Genomic DNA, 17,706 nt, shown 5'->3' on the forward strand with positions numbered 1-17,706 from the left:
AGCCTAATCCAGAGCAAGGCCCTAATTCTCTTCAATTTTATAAAGGCTGTGAGAGGAAAAGTTGGAGGCTAGTAGAGATTGTTCGTTCATAAAGATTAAGGAAAGAAGCTATCTCCATAACATAAAAGTGCAATTTTCAGCCCACTGTTGAGACCTATTGCTTAGGAAAAAAGATTTCTCACAAAATACTATTGCTTGTTGACAATGCACCTTGTCACCCACGAGTTCTGATAGAGATATACAAGGAGATGAATGCTGTTTTCATGCCTGCTAACACAGTATCCATTCTGTAATCCATGGATCAAGGAATAATTTCTACTGTCAAGTTGTTGGGTTTTTTTTTGTTTTTTTTTTTTTTTTGAGATGGAGTCTCGCTCTGTCACCCAGGCTGGAGTGCAGTGGCATAATCTTGGCTCACTGCAACCTCTCCCTCCCCGGTTCAAGTGATTCTCTTGCCTCAGCCTCTTGAGTGGCTGGGATTACACACATGCGCCACCACATCCAGCTAATTTTTGTATTTTTAGTAGAGATGGGGTTTCGCCATGTTGGCCAGGCTGGTCTTGAACTCCTGACCTCAGATGATCCACCCACCTCGGCCTCCCAAAGTGCTGGGATTACAGGTTTAAGACACTGCACCTGGCCCTGTCAAGATTATTATTTAAGAAATACATTTCATAAGGCTATAGCTGCCATAGACACTAACTCCTCTGATGGATTTGCACAAAGTCAACTGCAAACCTTCTGGAAAGGATTCATCATTTTAGATGCCATTAAGAACATTCGTAATTCATGGGAGGAGGTCAAAATTTCAACGTTAACAGGAATTTGGAAGAATCAGATGGATGACATTGAGGGGTTCAAGACTTCAGTGGAGGAAGGAATTGCAGATGTGGTAGAAATAGCAAAAGAACTATAACTAGAAGTGAGCCTGAAGACGTGGTTGAATTGCTACAATCTTATGATCGAACTTGAATGAATGAGGAGTTGCTTCTTAGGAATGAGCAGAGAAAGTGGTTCTTGAGATGGAATCTACTCTTGGTGAAGATGCTGTGAACATTGTTGAAAAGACAGCAAAGGATATAGAATATGACATAACAAAACAAATTGCTATAGTCACCCCAATCTTCAGCAACCACCACCCTGAATGGTCTAGCAGTTATCAACATGGAGGTGAGAGTCTCCACCAGCAAAATGATTATGACTTGCTGAAGGCTTGGATGATTGCTAGCATTTTTTTTTTTTTTTTTAGCAATAAAGTATTTTAAATTAAGGCATATGCATTGTGTTTTCTTCTGACATAATGCTACTACAAACTGAACAGACTACAATATATTGTATAACTTTTATATGTACTGGGAAACCAAATTATGTGTGACTTGCTTTATTGGGATATTCACTTTATTTTGGTGGTCTGGAACCAAACCCACAGTCTCTCCAAGGTGTGCCTATAACCCATAATAAAGAAACAAAGTCAACAGGGAGAGATCCGTGGATGAAGACTTTAAAAGTTATTATGAATATGTTAAATAATATAGAGGAAAAGATCAACAATAAAGAAACAAAGTCAACAGGGAGAGATCCGTGGATGAAGACTTTAAAAGTTATTATGAATATGTTAAATAATATAGAGGAAAAGATCAAATAATTTAGAGGAAAAGATCAAATAATTTAGAGGAAAAGGGTAAAGAGCAAAGAATTCCAGCAGAGAAAGGGAAATTCTAGAACTGAAAAATAAGTGATCTGAAATGAAGAAGTCACCAGATGGGCTTAACAGCAGACTGGACACAGAAAAAGAAGGGATCAATGAATTCAAAGGTAGGCTAATAAAAACTAATCAAAACTGAGGCCCACACAGGAGATGGCAGTAGAACGGATCAGCGAATTTGGTATATTATAATCAAACTGCTGAAAACCAAAAATAGGGAAAAATCTTATAGCAGTCAAAGAAAAAAATTACATTCATAAGAATGTCAGCTGACTTTCATCAAAAACATGGGAAGCCAATAAAATAGTATATTTTTAATGTTGAAAGTTAAAACAAAAAATACAAAACAACCAATAGCCTAGAACTCTATGTCCAGCAAAATATTCTCAAATTTAAAAAAAAAAACACACATTTTCAAATTAAAAAAAAAAAAACCTAAGAGCATTAGTAGTCAACATATCTTTACTATAAGAACTGCTAAAGGAAGTTCATCAGGCTAAAGAGAAATGATGCCAGATGAAAATCTGGATCTTCAAGTAAAGAATAAAGAGCCCAACTGTGGCCCACAAAGCATAATATATTTACTATCTGGATTTTTTTTTTTTTTTTTTGAGATGGTGTCTCACTCTGTTGCCTGGGCTGGAGTGCAGTGGAGCGATCTCAGCTCACTGCAAGCTCCGCCTCCCAGGTTCATGCCATTCTCCTGCCTCAGCCTCCCAAGTAGCTGGGACTACAGGTGCCCACAACCAAGCCCAGCTAATTCTTTTTGTATTTTTAGTTGAGACGGGGGTTTCACCATGTTAGCCAGAATGGTCTCGATCTCCTGACCTTGTGATCCACCCACCTCAGCCTCCCAAAGTGCTGGGATTACAGGTGTGAGGCCACTGCGCCCGGCCTACTATCTGGATTTTTACGAAATAAAAAATGTGCAACCCATGTCTCAGAGTAACCACTATAAGCAAAAACAAAAAAAACGAAGAGGTATAGCTAAAAAGAGGAGATAATATATAAAATGGAATACAAAAAAAGATTAATCCAAAAGAAGGCAGGAAAAGAGAAACAAAGAAACAAAAATAGATGATCCAAATAAAAAACAAATAGCAAGATGGTAGTTTTAAATCCAATCAGATGAATAATTACATTAAATGTAAGTGGATTAACTCTCCATTTAAAAGGCAGAGACTATAAAACTGGATTAACAAACAAAGCCAGCTACATAAAGACACAGATTAAAAGTAAAAGAATGGGGAAAATATACCATGTATATAGTATACATAAAAACACTGTTGTGGCTATATTCATATCAGACAAAGTAGACTTTCAGAGGGTAACAGCAGAGATAAAGAGAAATATTTCATAAATACAAAAGAGTTAATTCTTCAAGAAGGTCTATATGGGTGTGTTCCCAATAATATAGATCCTAAATACATGAAACAAAATTGCTAGAAATGTAAGAAAAAATTGAAAAATTCATAATTTTCCCAACATTAATAAAGCAGACCAAAAAATCAAATAAGATTTAGACTGTAACAACACTATAAAATTTCTTGACCTCACTGATATTTACAGAACTCTGCAACAATCACAGAATACATATTTTTTCAAGTGATCACATAAGACCATATACTGGCCATAAAACAATATTCAATATATTTCAAAGCACTGAAACAAACCATAATGAGTGTTCTCTGACCATAATGGTCACATTAGAAATCAATAACAAAAGGATAATGAGAAAATACCCAAATACTAGAAAAGTAAATGTCATTCTAAGAAGTCTAGACTCTATCCTGTAGTAACAGTGGAGTCATTCATGAATTTTAAGTAAGGAGACCTAATTTGGGTAACTGGGTGAATAAGCATGCTATGTATGGAGACAGAAAAAAACAGGAACAAGCAGTTTTTGCTGGGTATAGGAACCAGAAAACACAAGTATGCATTCATTCCAGGCTTTACCCTTTAAAGTAAGAATATCAATTCCAACTGCTGCTGCAGCTTTTTGTTGGTTTAGGGATTTAATCTAACCCCTGTCCCAGATGACTTCATTTTCATGTTTCTTCTTGTCTGTTACTGTGGGTTCTGCACCTTGGTACATGCTTTTCCATTTGATCACTTGCTCTTCCTCAGTACTATCTACTCATGTTTCCAACTAAATATTCCATTCATAAATTGGATCTGCTTTTCAGCTCTCTCTTTAAGTTTAGCAACCAGGTCCTTGAATTGTTTTGGGGTTTGAGCCATGTGCCCTGAGGACTCTGTTTCTCAAATCTGCTCTCTGGCTCATAGGTACTGCAAGTATAGATGAGCACAGCATCATCCCCACTCTCAAGGTGGATTCCTGCTCAGTTTAATGAACAATTCCACCTAGCTTCTGCCTCTCAGGGAACAAGTTTAGAAAATAAATTCAATTTTGGACTTTGAATTTGAGGTCCTTGAGAGCATTCCGGTGGACACATACAGAAGACAGTTGGAAATAATGAACCTAGGGCTCAGGAAAGAGACCCACTAGGAAATACAGATTTATGATAATCAGCAAATAGGTTATAATGAAAGCTCTATGAGTGGATGAGCTTGAGCAAGGAGACTATAAAATAGGAGTCCTTAATCTATCAGGCTTCTGGCACACATGCATCCACTGAAATTGTGGCTAATAGGAGTCCTTAATCTGATGGACTTCTGGTATATCTATGTATCCACTGAAATTGTGAGTGAAATCTGTGTATTCATGTGTCTGTATTTCTGAGGTGGGGATCCGCAGGATTCATCAAATTCTCAAATAAGTTCCTAAGTCTAAAAAGGTTAAGAATCTACGCAAGAAGGCTGAGGATGTAACCTAGACAGCACCATTTACTGAAATATACTATAATTTTAGGATTAGAGACTATGGTAGGACAGGGTACAAAATATGTTAACGTTTCATTACCAATTTACTATGTGAGTCACAGTAACCATGAAGCATGATTATCCATTCAATATTGGGCAATATGTCCCTAAAATGTGCTGACTCAATATTACTTGCAGACTACCCAGAATTGTACCAAAAAAAAAAAAAAAAACAGCATTTTTAGGCTTAGAGATATAAATCCTATATTCTCAGTCAAAATGTGATTTTTCTCCCACTCTCACCCTATAACTAAGGAAAACACCTTCCCCAGCCACCTCTTTCTCTGGGGCCCATCTCATATCATAGCTAACAGTCAACAATCTCTTTTCAAGCACTGCTTTAGAAAAACCTCATGATCATCAGTGCTGGGTACATTAGCATCTGACTTATTACAGGCAAAAAAGCTTTCAAGATACACAGGATTTAGTTTGCAAAAAGGTCTTATGAAACCTACCCTCACAAGACAAGACTGTCAGTTTGTATGCATTACCACAAAAGGCCCAAAAACAGCATTATAGTTCACGCTTCATCTTTTCTTCCTCAAAATTATCTGTCACTTTAAAGATAGGCAGAGACGGGGGGAAAAAAAAGGGTGGGTGTTTTTTAATTTCAGTGGGTATTTTGAAATCCTTTCAAAAACCACAAGTGTGTATCAAATAGATTCTTTAGTCACATGGATTCAAACCATAGCATTCTTCCCAACCCACCACTGAAGAAAGCAAAGGATAATCTAGCCAAGCCAATTTGCATGTAGGAAAACTATAACGTCTACTGCCTAAGAACCCTCAAAATAGTATTGTACATGTATCTTGGTAATAAAAAACCCTTTCACTATTGTGCAAAGGAGATAGCTATGAATTACCAATTACAAAGAGCTCACAAAACTTTAATACATATAAAACTTTAAAGAGTGGCTCACATAATCCTAGCACTTTGGGAGGCCAAGGCAGGTAGATCACTTGAGGTCAGGAGTTTGAGATCAGCCAGGCCAACACAACGAAACCCTATCTTTACTGAAAATAAAAAATTAAAAAAAATTAGCCAGGCGTGGTAGCATGTGCCTATAATCCCACCTGAGACAAGAGAATCATCACTTGAACCCAGGAGACACAGGCTGCAGTAAGCCAAGATTGTGCCAACAGAGCAAGACTCTGTCTCAAATAAATAAAGTAAAAACTTAAAAGACAGTTCACAAAAGAATATATACATATAGCTAATAACTGGAAAATGTTCAATTACATTAATCAATGAAATCTATTAAAACCAACAAAAATCTAAAATAAATTACCTCAATTATGCTGGTAGTTCAAAGGTTTTTTGTTTGTTTGTTTTTTGTTTTTGTTTTCTTGAGACAGGGTCTCGGTCCATCACCCAGGCTGGAGTGCAGTGGCACAATCTCAGCTCACTGTAACCTCAAAATCCTGGGCTCAAGCAATCCTCTCACCTCAGCCTCCTAAGCAGCTGAAACCAGAGGCATGTGCCATCACACCTGGCTAACTTTTGTATTTTTTGTAGAGATGGAATTTTGCCACGTTGTCCAGGCTGGTCTTGAACTCCTGAGCTCAAGCGATCCACCCACCTCAGCCTCCCAAAATGCTGGGATTACAGGCGTGAGCCACTGTGGCCAGCCCAAAGGTTTTTTTGTTGTTGTTTTTTAGTATCAATAGATATCAAACACCTTTTTAAAATCTCAGATACTTTACCCTGGTTTAGTTCTATTTTTATTGATCCTACCTTAAAAAAAAAAATCCTAAAATTGAGTATGTGCAAAGATGTTCACTGCAGCACAATTTGTCAGAGAGAAAACGGTAAACAACAAAATGGTAAAATCAATTATAGAACTTCTACCAGGGAAATGTATTTTGTTTGTTGATTTATTCATTCATTTACTACTGTTTCAGAAAGAATTTAAGGTGACTTCTATGAAGGTTTATAACAACAAAAATTATGTTTAAAAAGCATGCACACAATGGGAAAATGCTCATGAATGTTAAAAGGGCTGGATACAAAACTGTGCGTATACAAAGGTAAGATGATATAGGTAATCTTACCTTTGTTTAACATAATGCAGAGGAGAGAAAATACATCAAAATATTAAGAATAATATGTGTAAATAAATAAGAAAATAAAAAAGAATAATATGTGTATGTGTCTAGGTGGGAACATTACAGGTGATTTTTATTCTCTTATCCTTTGAATTTTGTAAGTTTTCATACAATGGAAATATTTATATACATATAAAAAGTGTAAAGAGGATAGCGATTTTTTTTTTTAATTTGCCCTTATATGTGATGGTTTACAAGAAGGCAGCTCTTCCCATATAGCTGCTAATAATGAATTGAAAAGGGGAAATAAAAGTAATACCTAAGAGAAAGGAATTCACATAGAAATTAATCTCATGAAATAAATGTGGCATAAATTTGTCAATTAAAGTTATCAAAAGACAGAATAAAAACATGATACAGTATATGGTTGTAGGGAGGGAAGGACATTGATATAAACAAGAGAATATCAGACAAAGCCAAGGAATTTTCACCTTGAAATCAAATAGCCTATCAGTGAACTTATGCTAACATGGTTGTCTTATTTGAAATGTAGTTTCAAAAAAGAATATATATAAGTGACACAAAAAACTGCAGTTGACAGGGACTAGGGAATGAAGAGTATGGGTACAGAATTTCAGTTTGGGAAGACGAAAAATGTTCTGGAGATGGATGGTGGTGACAGGTGCACAACAATGTGAATGTATTTAATGCCACTGAATTGCGTACTTTAAAAGTGTCAGAGTGGTAAATTTTATGTTAAATATATCTTACTGCAATAAAGAAAAGAATGTATAAGATCTGATTTGAAATAGACTCAACTGGTAGGCTATATAATCTAATTAGCTCTGAGTTTTCAGCACTTTCTGAAACAACATTTTGTAAAGACGTGAGCATAACTTATTAAAACAAAAACTGTAATGTCACTTTAATAGCAACTTTCTCTTATCAGAAGGCTAGTGTTTAATAATTTTTCTAGTGTAACCAATGTTTAGCTTTTAGGTATCCAAAAATTATGCCTCATCTAAACAAAGGTTTAAAAGTAAAGTGGCTATTAGATTTACAGAAGGAAAGAAATCAGAAGTAAGGTCACTAATAATTACGGTGTTTATGCAGATCTGCAGTAATTGGCGGAGAATAAATCTCCCAACAGTGAGTATCATTCCTGGAAACTGAGCAAAATACCCTAAGAACTATCCCCAACAAGCCAGTTATCCTTAAAATGCAGTGGAAGACTGCTGATAAGAAAGCATTCTACAAATATAATTTTTCTTCATTCTTTTTTCTTATTTTGAGATGGGGTCTTGCTCTGTCACCCAGGCTACAGTGCAGTGGCATGGTCTCGGCTCACTGCAGGCTTGACCTCTCAGGCTCAATCAATCCTCCCACCTCAGCCTCCCAAGTAGCTGGGACTAGAGTCATGTGCCACCATGCCTGGATAATTTTTGTATTTTTTGTAGAGATGGGGGTCTCACTATGTTGCCCAGGCTAGCCTTGAAATCCTGGGCTCACTCCCATCTCGGCCTTCCAAAGTGCTGAAACTACAGGTGTCAGCCCTATGCTGGGCCCAAATTTTTCTTTTTTTTTTTGAGATGGAGTCTCGCTCTGTCACCCAGGCTGGAGCGCAGTGGCATGATCTCTGCTCACTGCAAGCTCTGCCTCCCGGGTTCATGCCATTCTCCTGCCACAGCCTCCCGAGTAGCTGGGACTACAGGCGCCCACCACCACGCCTGGCTAATTTTTTGTGTATTTAGTAGTGAAGGGGTTTCACCATGTTAGCCAGGATGGTCTCGATCTCCTGACCTTGTGATCCACCTGCCTCGACCTCCCAAAGTGCTGGGATTACAGGCATGAGCCAGCGTGCCAGGCTGCTGGGCCCAAATTTTTCTAATTCAAAATAATTTTCTGATCATTAAATAGCAAGAAATAAAATCAGAAAAAAACGTATTCAGATCCCAAATTCAAAATCTAGTTTTCTCAGTTGCTTTAAAAAGCTCACTTACCCTTCGTGTGTTTTCAATAATTTTGGGATCAGGTTTTCCGTAGTTAGGTGGGTTGGCATATGGGTCATATCCAAGTTTGGCAAGCATAGGAGCAATCACTGCCATGTCTTGTAAAACATCTGGCGGTATCTTCCCAACCCATTTTGATAGAGCTCCTACATTGACTGGCTTGATTACTTGGTCTGTAGATCTCTCCACTCTGAAAACAACATAATATGAATAAATATTTATTTAAAATTTAGAAAATCATGCTTTAAAACCACTATAAATTATGTTTTAATGACTAACAGTTTTAATTGTCTGGATTACAAAACAATTGAGAAAGAGGGCACTAATCAGGTTTGACACTATTTACCAGAATTAAAAAATAATTTAAGATTGACAGGGATTATTGGCAATCTCAGATTTCTAGAAATTGGAAAAAGGGTTAGCCGAAACATGTGCATTAAATGTCTTGACACTGTAATTACAACATCCAAGAAAAAAACAGTAACAAAATAAAGATACGGCTGCTTAGAAAAATTGCCAGTCAACTTACTTGAAATGCTTACCAAACAAAAGATAGACTGATGGATGGAAAGAGGGACAAATAGATGGTCAAACAGATGGACAGTGATAAAGTAAATACAGCAACATGTTAATGGCAGAATCTAGCTGGTGGGTATAAGTCTTTCAATTCTTCTGTACATTTTAACTTTTCACAACAAAATGTTGGGGGAAAACTGCCAACCATAAACCACTAAGAATGTAAAATATTCACTTGTTCTATTTTCCTGCTGCCTTCCTTAAAAATCTTATTTTCTACAGAAGAAAAAAAAAAGGCTGTTTTTGATTTTCAATATTACAGGATTCAATACTACAGAATAAATGTGTTCTACCTCTTGACATGGAAATTTACTCTAAGCCTGTAGTGATTATACTCACTACATTTGACGAAATAACTAGCAACCTCAGGATAAAATGTAGCATCAAATGACATTTGGATTTAAGCTGGATCTGAATTAGATTTTGGCCAGAATGCTTAAAAAACAGAAAAGCTTAAAAGAGGCTTTTATATCATAATACATAAAAAGTCACTCAAACATAGTATTCTAAGAAAAGGTAAAGGTCCTTTTAATTAAGAATATAACCTTTCAGTGAATAATCATTATCTGATGAGGAGTCTCCTAAAGGGGCTCTGCTTCCAAAATAATAGAAAAACAATGCCTCTTCCCTGGGATTCTGTGGGGCTACCTGCTCCAGGTTTCCCTCCTGCCTCAAGAGCCACATTTCTTTCTCCCTTTTCAAATATTTCTCCAGGACTCCACTTAACCCACTGCTCCCTTCACTCTATCTATTCTCCCTGTATTGCTTCATCCCTAATGTTCTTTGCTTGACATTCTTAACCTGTGTAAAGAACATCCTGGTTTGCCCAGGACAGGTCCAGTTTACACCTAGCATAATTTGCCTCAGCATAATTATTAAAAGCACCTGCCATTCACTCCCATCAGCGTTCAGGAATGAGCAGAGGATGTTATATATGTATTGCATAAACCATATTACTTTTCTAAAATCCAAAAAATTCTGAAATCTGAAACACATCTGTGTTAAGTATTGGGGTCACACATAGAGTCTTGTATGTCATGACTGGGAAGCTGGGCTTACCTTGAAGATAATAAGGAATAAGTGAAGAGTTTTAATAACAACTGATATGAACAAAGTATTATTATTAGCATTCAGTGCTGATAACTATGGGAAGAATAATTGGAGAATGAGGCAAGTCGGGTCAGGAAAATCAGAATAGGTGCTCAACATGTTGGAAGAAAAGAAACGATTAAGGCTTCAATTAGATTAAATGAATTAGAGATGAGAGAAACTCCAAAGATAATTTTTTAAACTGCTAAGACACTGGGAGACCAAAGTGGGTGGATCATTTGAGGTCAGGAGTTCGAGACCAGCCTGGCCAACATGGCAAAATCCCATCTCTACTAAAAATACAAAAATTAGCCAGGTGTGGTGGTGCATGTCTGTAATCCCAGCTACTTGGGAGGCTGAGGCAGGAGAATTGCTTGAACCCAGGAGATGGAGGTTGCAGTGAACCGAGATCACACCACTGCACTCCAGCCTAGGCAACAGGGTAAGACTCCATCTTAAAAAAAAAAAAAAAAAAAAAAAGGTAGGACAGTGGCCAATTAGACGTGGCGGGGTGAAGAAAAAGAGAAAGGAGTCTATGATTAATTAATATTTGACTTGAAGGACAGATGTTTGTCTGTCATTCAATAATATAGACAGTATGAAGAAAAAGCATGTGGGTTTTCGACGTTGTTGGTTTGTTTTGTTTGACGTGTAGAGAACAATAAAAAACATGTAAATTAATCGTAATCAGAAGGTCACCAAAAATCTAGAGAAAAAATTTAAATTGACTGGAATGTAGTAGATGCTCACTAAACAATGGCTATTATTATTTCACACTGATGATAGCTCTGGTTCATCAGAATAGTGAAAGCCATATTTATCATTATGATTGAATAAATGATTTGAAAAAAAAGTATAATCATTTCTTGTCTGAAAAAGAGCTCTAAAATAAAAGACTTTGCAAAGGCTTTGCTGTATAACCACTGAGTTTACAAGAGCGGCTAGCAGCAAATGCAGTTAACTATGGCCTCTCAAGGGGAAGAACATGGGAAACCTATGCATATCAGTCAAGTGTTTCTCTTTAAGATCAGCAGAAATGACATTTTACATATATCAAGCATAAAATTCAAATTCAACAGTCACTTCTTAAATACTCACTATGTGGGTTTGATATTAAGGATACAAAGATGACTGACTAGGCCATGGCCTGCCTCTCAAGATACTCAGAATCCAGCAAGAGAGACAAAAGTACACATGACTAATACATAGCATCATAAATGAAATGACAGAGGTTAGAGACAATATGACAGAAGTAGGCCATTCTTTTCATGGGGTAACACATGACTAGGGCAAGTTACTAAGCAGCTAAGGCAAGGGTTAGCATCTATGAGTCACACATTAAATTAAATTGGCTCACACTGCCGTTTTTGTCTGGCCTGCAAGCAAAAAATGGCTTTTACATTTTTAATGTTTTAAATAAAAATAATCACATTCCATTACACATGAAAATCATGTGAAATTCGAATATCAATATCCATAAGTAAAGTTTACTGGAACACAGCCACACTCATTCATGTATAGATTGTCTATGGCTGCTCTTGTACTACAACAGCAGAGTCGAGTAGCTGAGGAAGAGACCATATGGCTTGCAAAATCTAAAATATTTACTATCTAACCTTTACAAAAAAACTTTGTCAACCCTGATGTAGGACTGTATCCTAAGGAAAAATAGGCTTTCTGTGTGTGGTCTCAGGTGATGTCTTCCTGACAGAAAGACCACATCAATATTCACATTCATGGAGATAACCTGGTATTTTCTTTTTTCTTTGAGACGGACTCTTGCTCTGTCACCCAGGCTGGAGTGCAGTGACGCAATCTCAGCACAATGTAACCTCTGCTTCCTGGGTTCAAGCAATTCTCATGCCTCAGCCTCCTGAGTAGCTGGGATTACAGGCACACACCACCATACCTAGCTAATTTTTGTATTTTCAGTGGGGTTTTGCCACATTAGCCAGGCTGGTCTTGAACTCCTGACCTCAGGTGATCTGCCCACCTCGGCTTCCCAAAGTGCTGGGACTACAGACGTGAGCCACCGTGCCCAGCCACGTGATATGGTTAGAGAATAGCAAGTGAGGAGAGCTAAGAATGTATTGAAGCTACTAAGTTGGGAGGATGGAAGGGAGAAAAGAAACAAGTGTTTACTCAGTGTTGCACTTATCGGGTTCAAGAAACACATTCGTTCAACCCAAAGGATAGATCATTAAAATAAAATAGAAAATGAGAACAAGATATGATGCAGTCCCATTCTTCAAGGAGGTCACGGTCTGGTTGGGGAGCCACACAAACATTCCACATTGAAACTCTCAGAGTTGCCTCTTAGTCCCGCATCAGCTCTCTGGGCTTCACTTTTCCCTCTTTCCGTGGGTTCTAGTTATTTAGCTTATGTTTTTCTAAGAGGCAGCAAAGTGTAGTGGAGAGAACGCAGACCTGGAAGTCAGGTCTGTATGATCCAGTTTTGTAATCTAAGAAAAACTCTGATCCTAAGAGACTGGGGATAATGACCACTAACAGACAAAGACACAGTTTCCAAAACATTTTCAAAGCAGGAGTTGACAACTATTGCTCCAATCTGGCCTGCTGCCTCTTATGTAAATAAAATTTTACTAGAACATAACCATGGCCATTTGTTCCTGTACTGCCTATGGCTGCTTTTGCTCTATAACAGAAGAGTTCAATGCTTACAACAGAAATCATATGGCCTGCAAAGCTAAAAATATCTGGCCCTTTACAGAAAAAGTTTGCCAACTTTTGTTTAAAAGGTTACAGTGATTAGAGAGAAATGGGTCTGGAACTGAGAGCCTAATTTTCTTTTCTCGATAATAACCTGCAGACGGCAAGGAGCTCATTAAATCTCCCCTATTCCTTCAGTCCTTCCAGAATTAACCAACACTTAGATCTAAAGCATACTAGGGTATGAACTAGATACCATTCTACCCCCCTTTAGCTTACTGGGACCTCAAAACATAGTGCCTCACAGACTGGTACATTTCAGTACACACGGCCCATGCACACTGAGACAAGATATCTGTGACTCAGCAAGTTCTCCCCAGTCCCCAGTGCCCAGGCTTCCTTCCCTCTGTGGCAGTCGCAGCGGCAGCAACTCCTCCTCAAGGAATGGGGTCTATGCCAAAGTCTTGAATGACTGAGGTGAATATAATTCTCCACGACATTCATTTTAAGCATGGATCTTCCACGAGATTCAGTTAAACACTACAGCCAGGCTGACTGCCAAACCACAGGTCTGAAGTATGATACCCAACAACTACTACAAGAAACCAAATCCTCCATATTAAAGCATAGGGGATGGAACAGACATGCAAAAAGGAATGAGTGAAACAGTACATAATCCAAGTGGTTAGGTTTATTACAGTAAAACATGTAATGAAATACCATTAAAAACCATGTTTTCAAAGACTTTCACTATCAGAAAATGCTCAGGTCATGTCTTGTGAAAGAAGATTTTAAAATGTATATACAACAGAAATTCAACTTTGTGAAAATGTGTTCTACAGACCAATAACGAGTTCCTAAATTGAATTAGTACTAAAAAACCTACCAACCAGAAAAAGCCCTAGACAGGAGGGATTCATAACCAAATTCTATCAGATGTATAAAGAAGACCTTGTACCAAACCTACTGAAACTATTCCCAAAAATTCAGGAAGAGCGACTCCTTGCCAACTTATTCTATGAGGTCAGCATCATTCTGACACCAAAACCTAGCAGAGATACAACAAAAAAAGAAAACTTCAGGCCAATATCCCTGATGAACGTAAATGCAAAAATCCTCAACAAAAATACTAGGAAACAGAAACTAGAAGCACATCAAAAAGCTAATACACCACAATCAAGTAGGCTTTATCCCTGGGATGCAAGGTTAGTTCAACATACACAAACCAATACATGTGATTCATCACATAAACAGAACTAAAGACAAAAACTACATGATCATCTCGATAGACACAGAAAATGCTTTCAATAAAATTCAGCATCCCTTCATGTTAAAAACCCTCAACAAACTAGGCATCAAAGGAACATACCTCAAAACAATAAGTGATATCTATGACAAACCCACAGCCAACATCTAGAACATGCTGAAATGTTCTGGAGGGCCCACAGATGTGGAAATTATGTATTTGTAAGAATTATATTAAACAATCTTTATTTGATAAATAGTACCTTACAATTCTAATGCTATCTATCAAACTTCAATAAGAGCAATTTCAGCATCAAGTAATGAACAACAGCTAAACTAACAAGAGATCAATCAAAAGTGCTTTAAAGGGAGCAGCACCAGTTGATGTGCTGCTGGAAGCATGCCATACTGGAAGTATTCCCATTGAGAACCAGAATAAGACCAGGATGCCCTCTCTCACCACTCCTACTCAACAAAGTACTGGAAGTCCTAGATAGAGTAGTAAGAAAAATAAAGGCATCCAGGAAGAGTGGAAGTCAACTATCTTCCATATTTGCAGACGATATGACTTTATACCTAGAAAACCCCACAGTCTCTGCCCAAAAGCTCCTAGATCTGATAAACTACTTCAGTAAAGTTTCAGGATACAAAATCACTGTACAAAAATCAATAGCATTTCCATACACCAACAATATCCAAGCTGAGAGCTAAATCAAAAACACAATTCCATTCACAATAGCCACGAAAACTTGAACCATGTGTGTCAGACCCATGACCTACAAGAAGATGGCCCAAGATCTGGCCCAGGAATTGGAGAAAGACACTTCCAATGCTTAGGGGAAGATCCTCTTCTATGAGAAAACAGCCCAAGAATGCTGGATGGCTGCCACGTCCACTGTGTGAGTGCTCTAGGTGCTCTGGAAAGAAAATGACCACAATAGGCAGAAGCCAACTGACTGTGAGGTCAAGTTCCAGCCTTTCCTAAGCTGTCCTTTGGTGCCTGGATTTCCGTCTGCAGCCCACAAGGGCCGAGAAGTGCCAGGGGGACTGTGGGCCACCACGCCCCCAGGAGGGAGGCAGGTCACAATGTGAAGGCTTAGGTCCAGAGCACCTGCTGGTTTGATTCCGTTTCCCCTGTAGGAGAGTCCTGAATGCCCAGAGCCTTAGCAGCCCATCAGCTGGTGCTGCTCCATTTAAAGCCCTTTTGATTGATGTCTTGTCAGTTTAGCTACTGTTCATTACTTGATGCTGAAATTGCTCTTACTGAAGCTTGATAGATAGCATTAGGATTGTAAGGTACTATTTATCAAATAAAGATTGTTTAATATAATTCTTACAAATACATTATTTCCACATCTCTGGGCCCTCTAGAATTATACAGAATAAGTATTGTATTTTCATTTAGAGAAAAGGCCTCTCTTACCCCAACATCATTGTGTTTCATATGGATAGGAAGGTTTAAAACAAAGACCATTTCTGATCTATGAGCTGTTATTAGAAAATAGTAAAGTAAATTGGCCAGAATAAGCTTTAGTTTTAAACCAAAACAAAACAAAAAAAAGAAAAGAAAAGAGTATGCTTATATCTGCTGGTGGGAATGTAAATTAGTTTAGCCACTGTGGACAGCAGTTCGAAGATTTCTCAAAGAACTTAGAACTACCATTAGACCCAGTAACCCCCTTACTGGGTATATACCCACAGGAATATAAATCGTTCTACTATAAAGACACGTGTAACTGTATGTTCATCGCAGCACTGTTCACAATAGCTAAGACATGGAACCAACCTAAATGCCCACAAGAGTGGACTGGATGATGAAAATGTGGTAGATATACACCATGGAATACTACACAGCTATAAAAAAAAATGAAATAATGTCCTTTGCAGCAACATGGGTGGAGTTGGAGGCCATTATCCTAAGCGAATTAATACAGGAACAGAAAACCAAATACTGCATGTTCTCACTTATAAGTGCTAGCTAAGCACTGAGTACACATAGATACAAAGGAGGGAACAACAGACGCTTGGGCCTACTTAAGGGTCGAGGGTGGAGGAAGGTGAGGATCGAAAAACTACCCATAGAGTACTATACTTATTAGCTGGGTGATGAAACAATCTGTATACCAAACCCCCGTGACAGACAATTTACCGGTAGCAAACCTGTGCATGTACTCCCTGAACCTAAAAGTTGGAAAGAAAAAAGCAATGTGTTCTAAATGCATATTATATGTACGTTTAGAATCATATCAGAATGTTTACAATGAAGCATGATTTTTATTTTCTTACCTAACTTATCCATATTTTCCAATTTTCTATGATAAACACCGTCTTTTTTTTTTTTTTTTTTTTTTTTTTTTTTTTTTTTTTTTTTCTGAGACGGAGTCTCGCTCTGCCACCCAGGTTGGAGTACAGTGGGCTGGAGTGCAGTGGTGCGATCTCGGCTCACTGCAAGCTCCGCCTCCCGGGTTCACGCCATTCTCCTGCCTCAGCCTCCCAGTAGCTGGGACTACAGGCGCCCGCCACCAAGCCCAGCTAATTTTTTGTATCTTTAGTAGAAATGGAGTTTCACCGTGTTAGCCAGGATGGTCTCAATCTCCTGACCTCGTGATCCGCCTGCCTCGACCTCCCAAAGTGCTGGGATTACAGGCGTGAGCCACTGCGCCCGGACCAATGTCTTTCTTTTTTTACCTCATGTTGTCATGGGACTCGCAGAATCACAAAGAGTATCTTCACTCAGAAGTCTAATAACTATCTCAAGCTCAACACAATCCAAACTGAACTCTTTATGTCACCCCTAAAGTCTACCTTACCCGCACAGCAGCCTCAGCCTCCTAATCTCAGTTAAAAGCAACTCCATTCTTACAGTTGCTCAGGACAAAACCAGAGTTATTTTTCAACTACATTCTCTCATACTTCACATCAAATCCATCAGGAAATCTTATCAACTATACCTCAAAATATATGCAAATCTGGCCACTTCTCATTAACTCCACTGCTGCTCCCCAAGTCCAAGCCAACATCTCTCACCTGGATTTCTGCAATGTTTTTTTTTTTTTTTTTGAGATGGAGTTTCATTCTTGTTGCCCAGGCTGGAGTGCAGTGGCACAATCTCAGCACACTGCAACCTCCATCTCATGGGCTCAAGCAATTCTCCAGCCTCAGCCTCCTGAGTAGCTGGGATTACAGGCACCCACTACCACGCCCAGCTAATTTTTGTATTTTTAGTAGAGACAGGGTTTCACCATGTTGGCCAGGCTGGTCTCAAACTCCTGACCTCAAGTGATCCACCCAGCCTATTTCTGCAACATTCTTCTAATAGGTCCCCCTACTTCTTCCTCTACATCTCTGTGGTCTATTCTCAGTCTATCACCAGACAGAGCCTTTAAAACACCAGTCAGGTCATGTCACTCCATTGCTCAAAATCCTGCAATGACTCCCTAGTCACTCAGAGTCCAGGCACTGGAAATGAGAGGGAATCTGAGT

The 17,706-nt window shown here is 38.4% G+C and overlaps 1 protein-coding gene across 19 annotated transcripts in view; it reads right to left on the bottom strand.

Moving 5' to 3' along the window:
- The window catches only part of TPST1 (tyrosylprotein sulfotransferase 1), a 148,144-nt gene that overhangs the window by 59,592 nt on the left and 70,846 nt on the right, over window positions 1–17,706 (bottom strand). For all 19 annotated transcript variants that reach the window (XM_054495247.2, XM_054495249.2, XM_063668337.1 and 16 more), the window contains one exon: window positions 8,635–8,833. In XM_054495247.2, coding sequence (XP_054351222.1) covers window positions 8,635–8,833 — 199 coding nt within the window. The remainder of the gene's footprint in view (window positions 1–8,634; window positions 8,834–17,706) is intronic.

The sequence above is a fragment of the Pongo pygmaeus genome, chromosome 6, assembly GCF_028885625.2.
Source record: "Pongo pygmaeus isolate AG05252 chromosome 6, NHGRI_mPonPyg2-v2.0_pri, whole genome shotgun sequence".
Taxonomy (NCBI): Eukaryota; Metazoa; Chordata; class Mammalia; order Primates; family Hominidae; genus Pongo; species Pongo pygmaeus.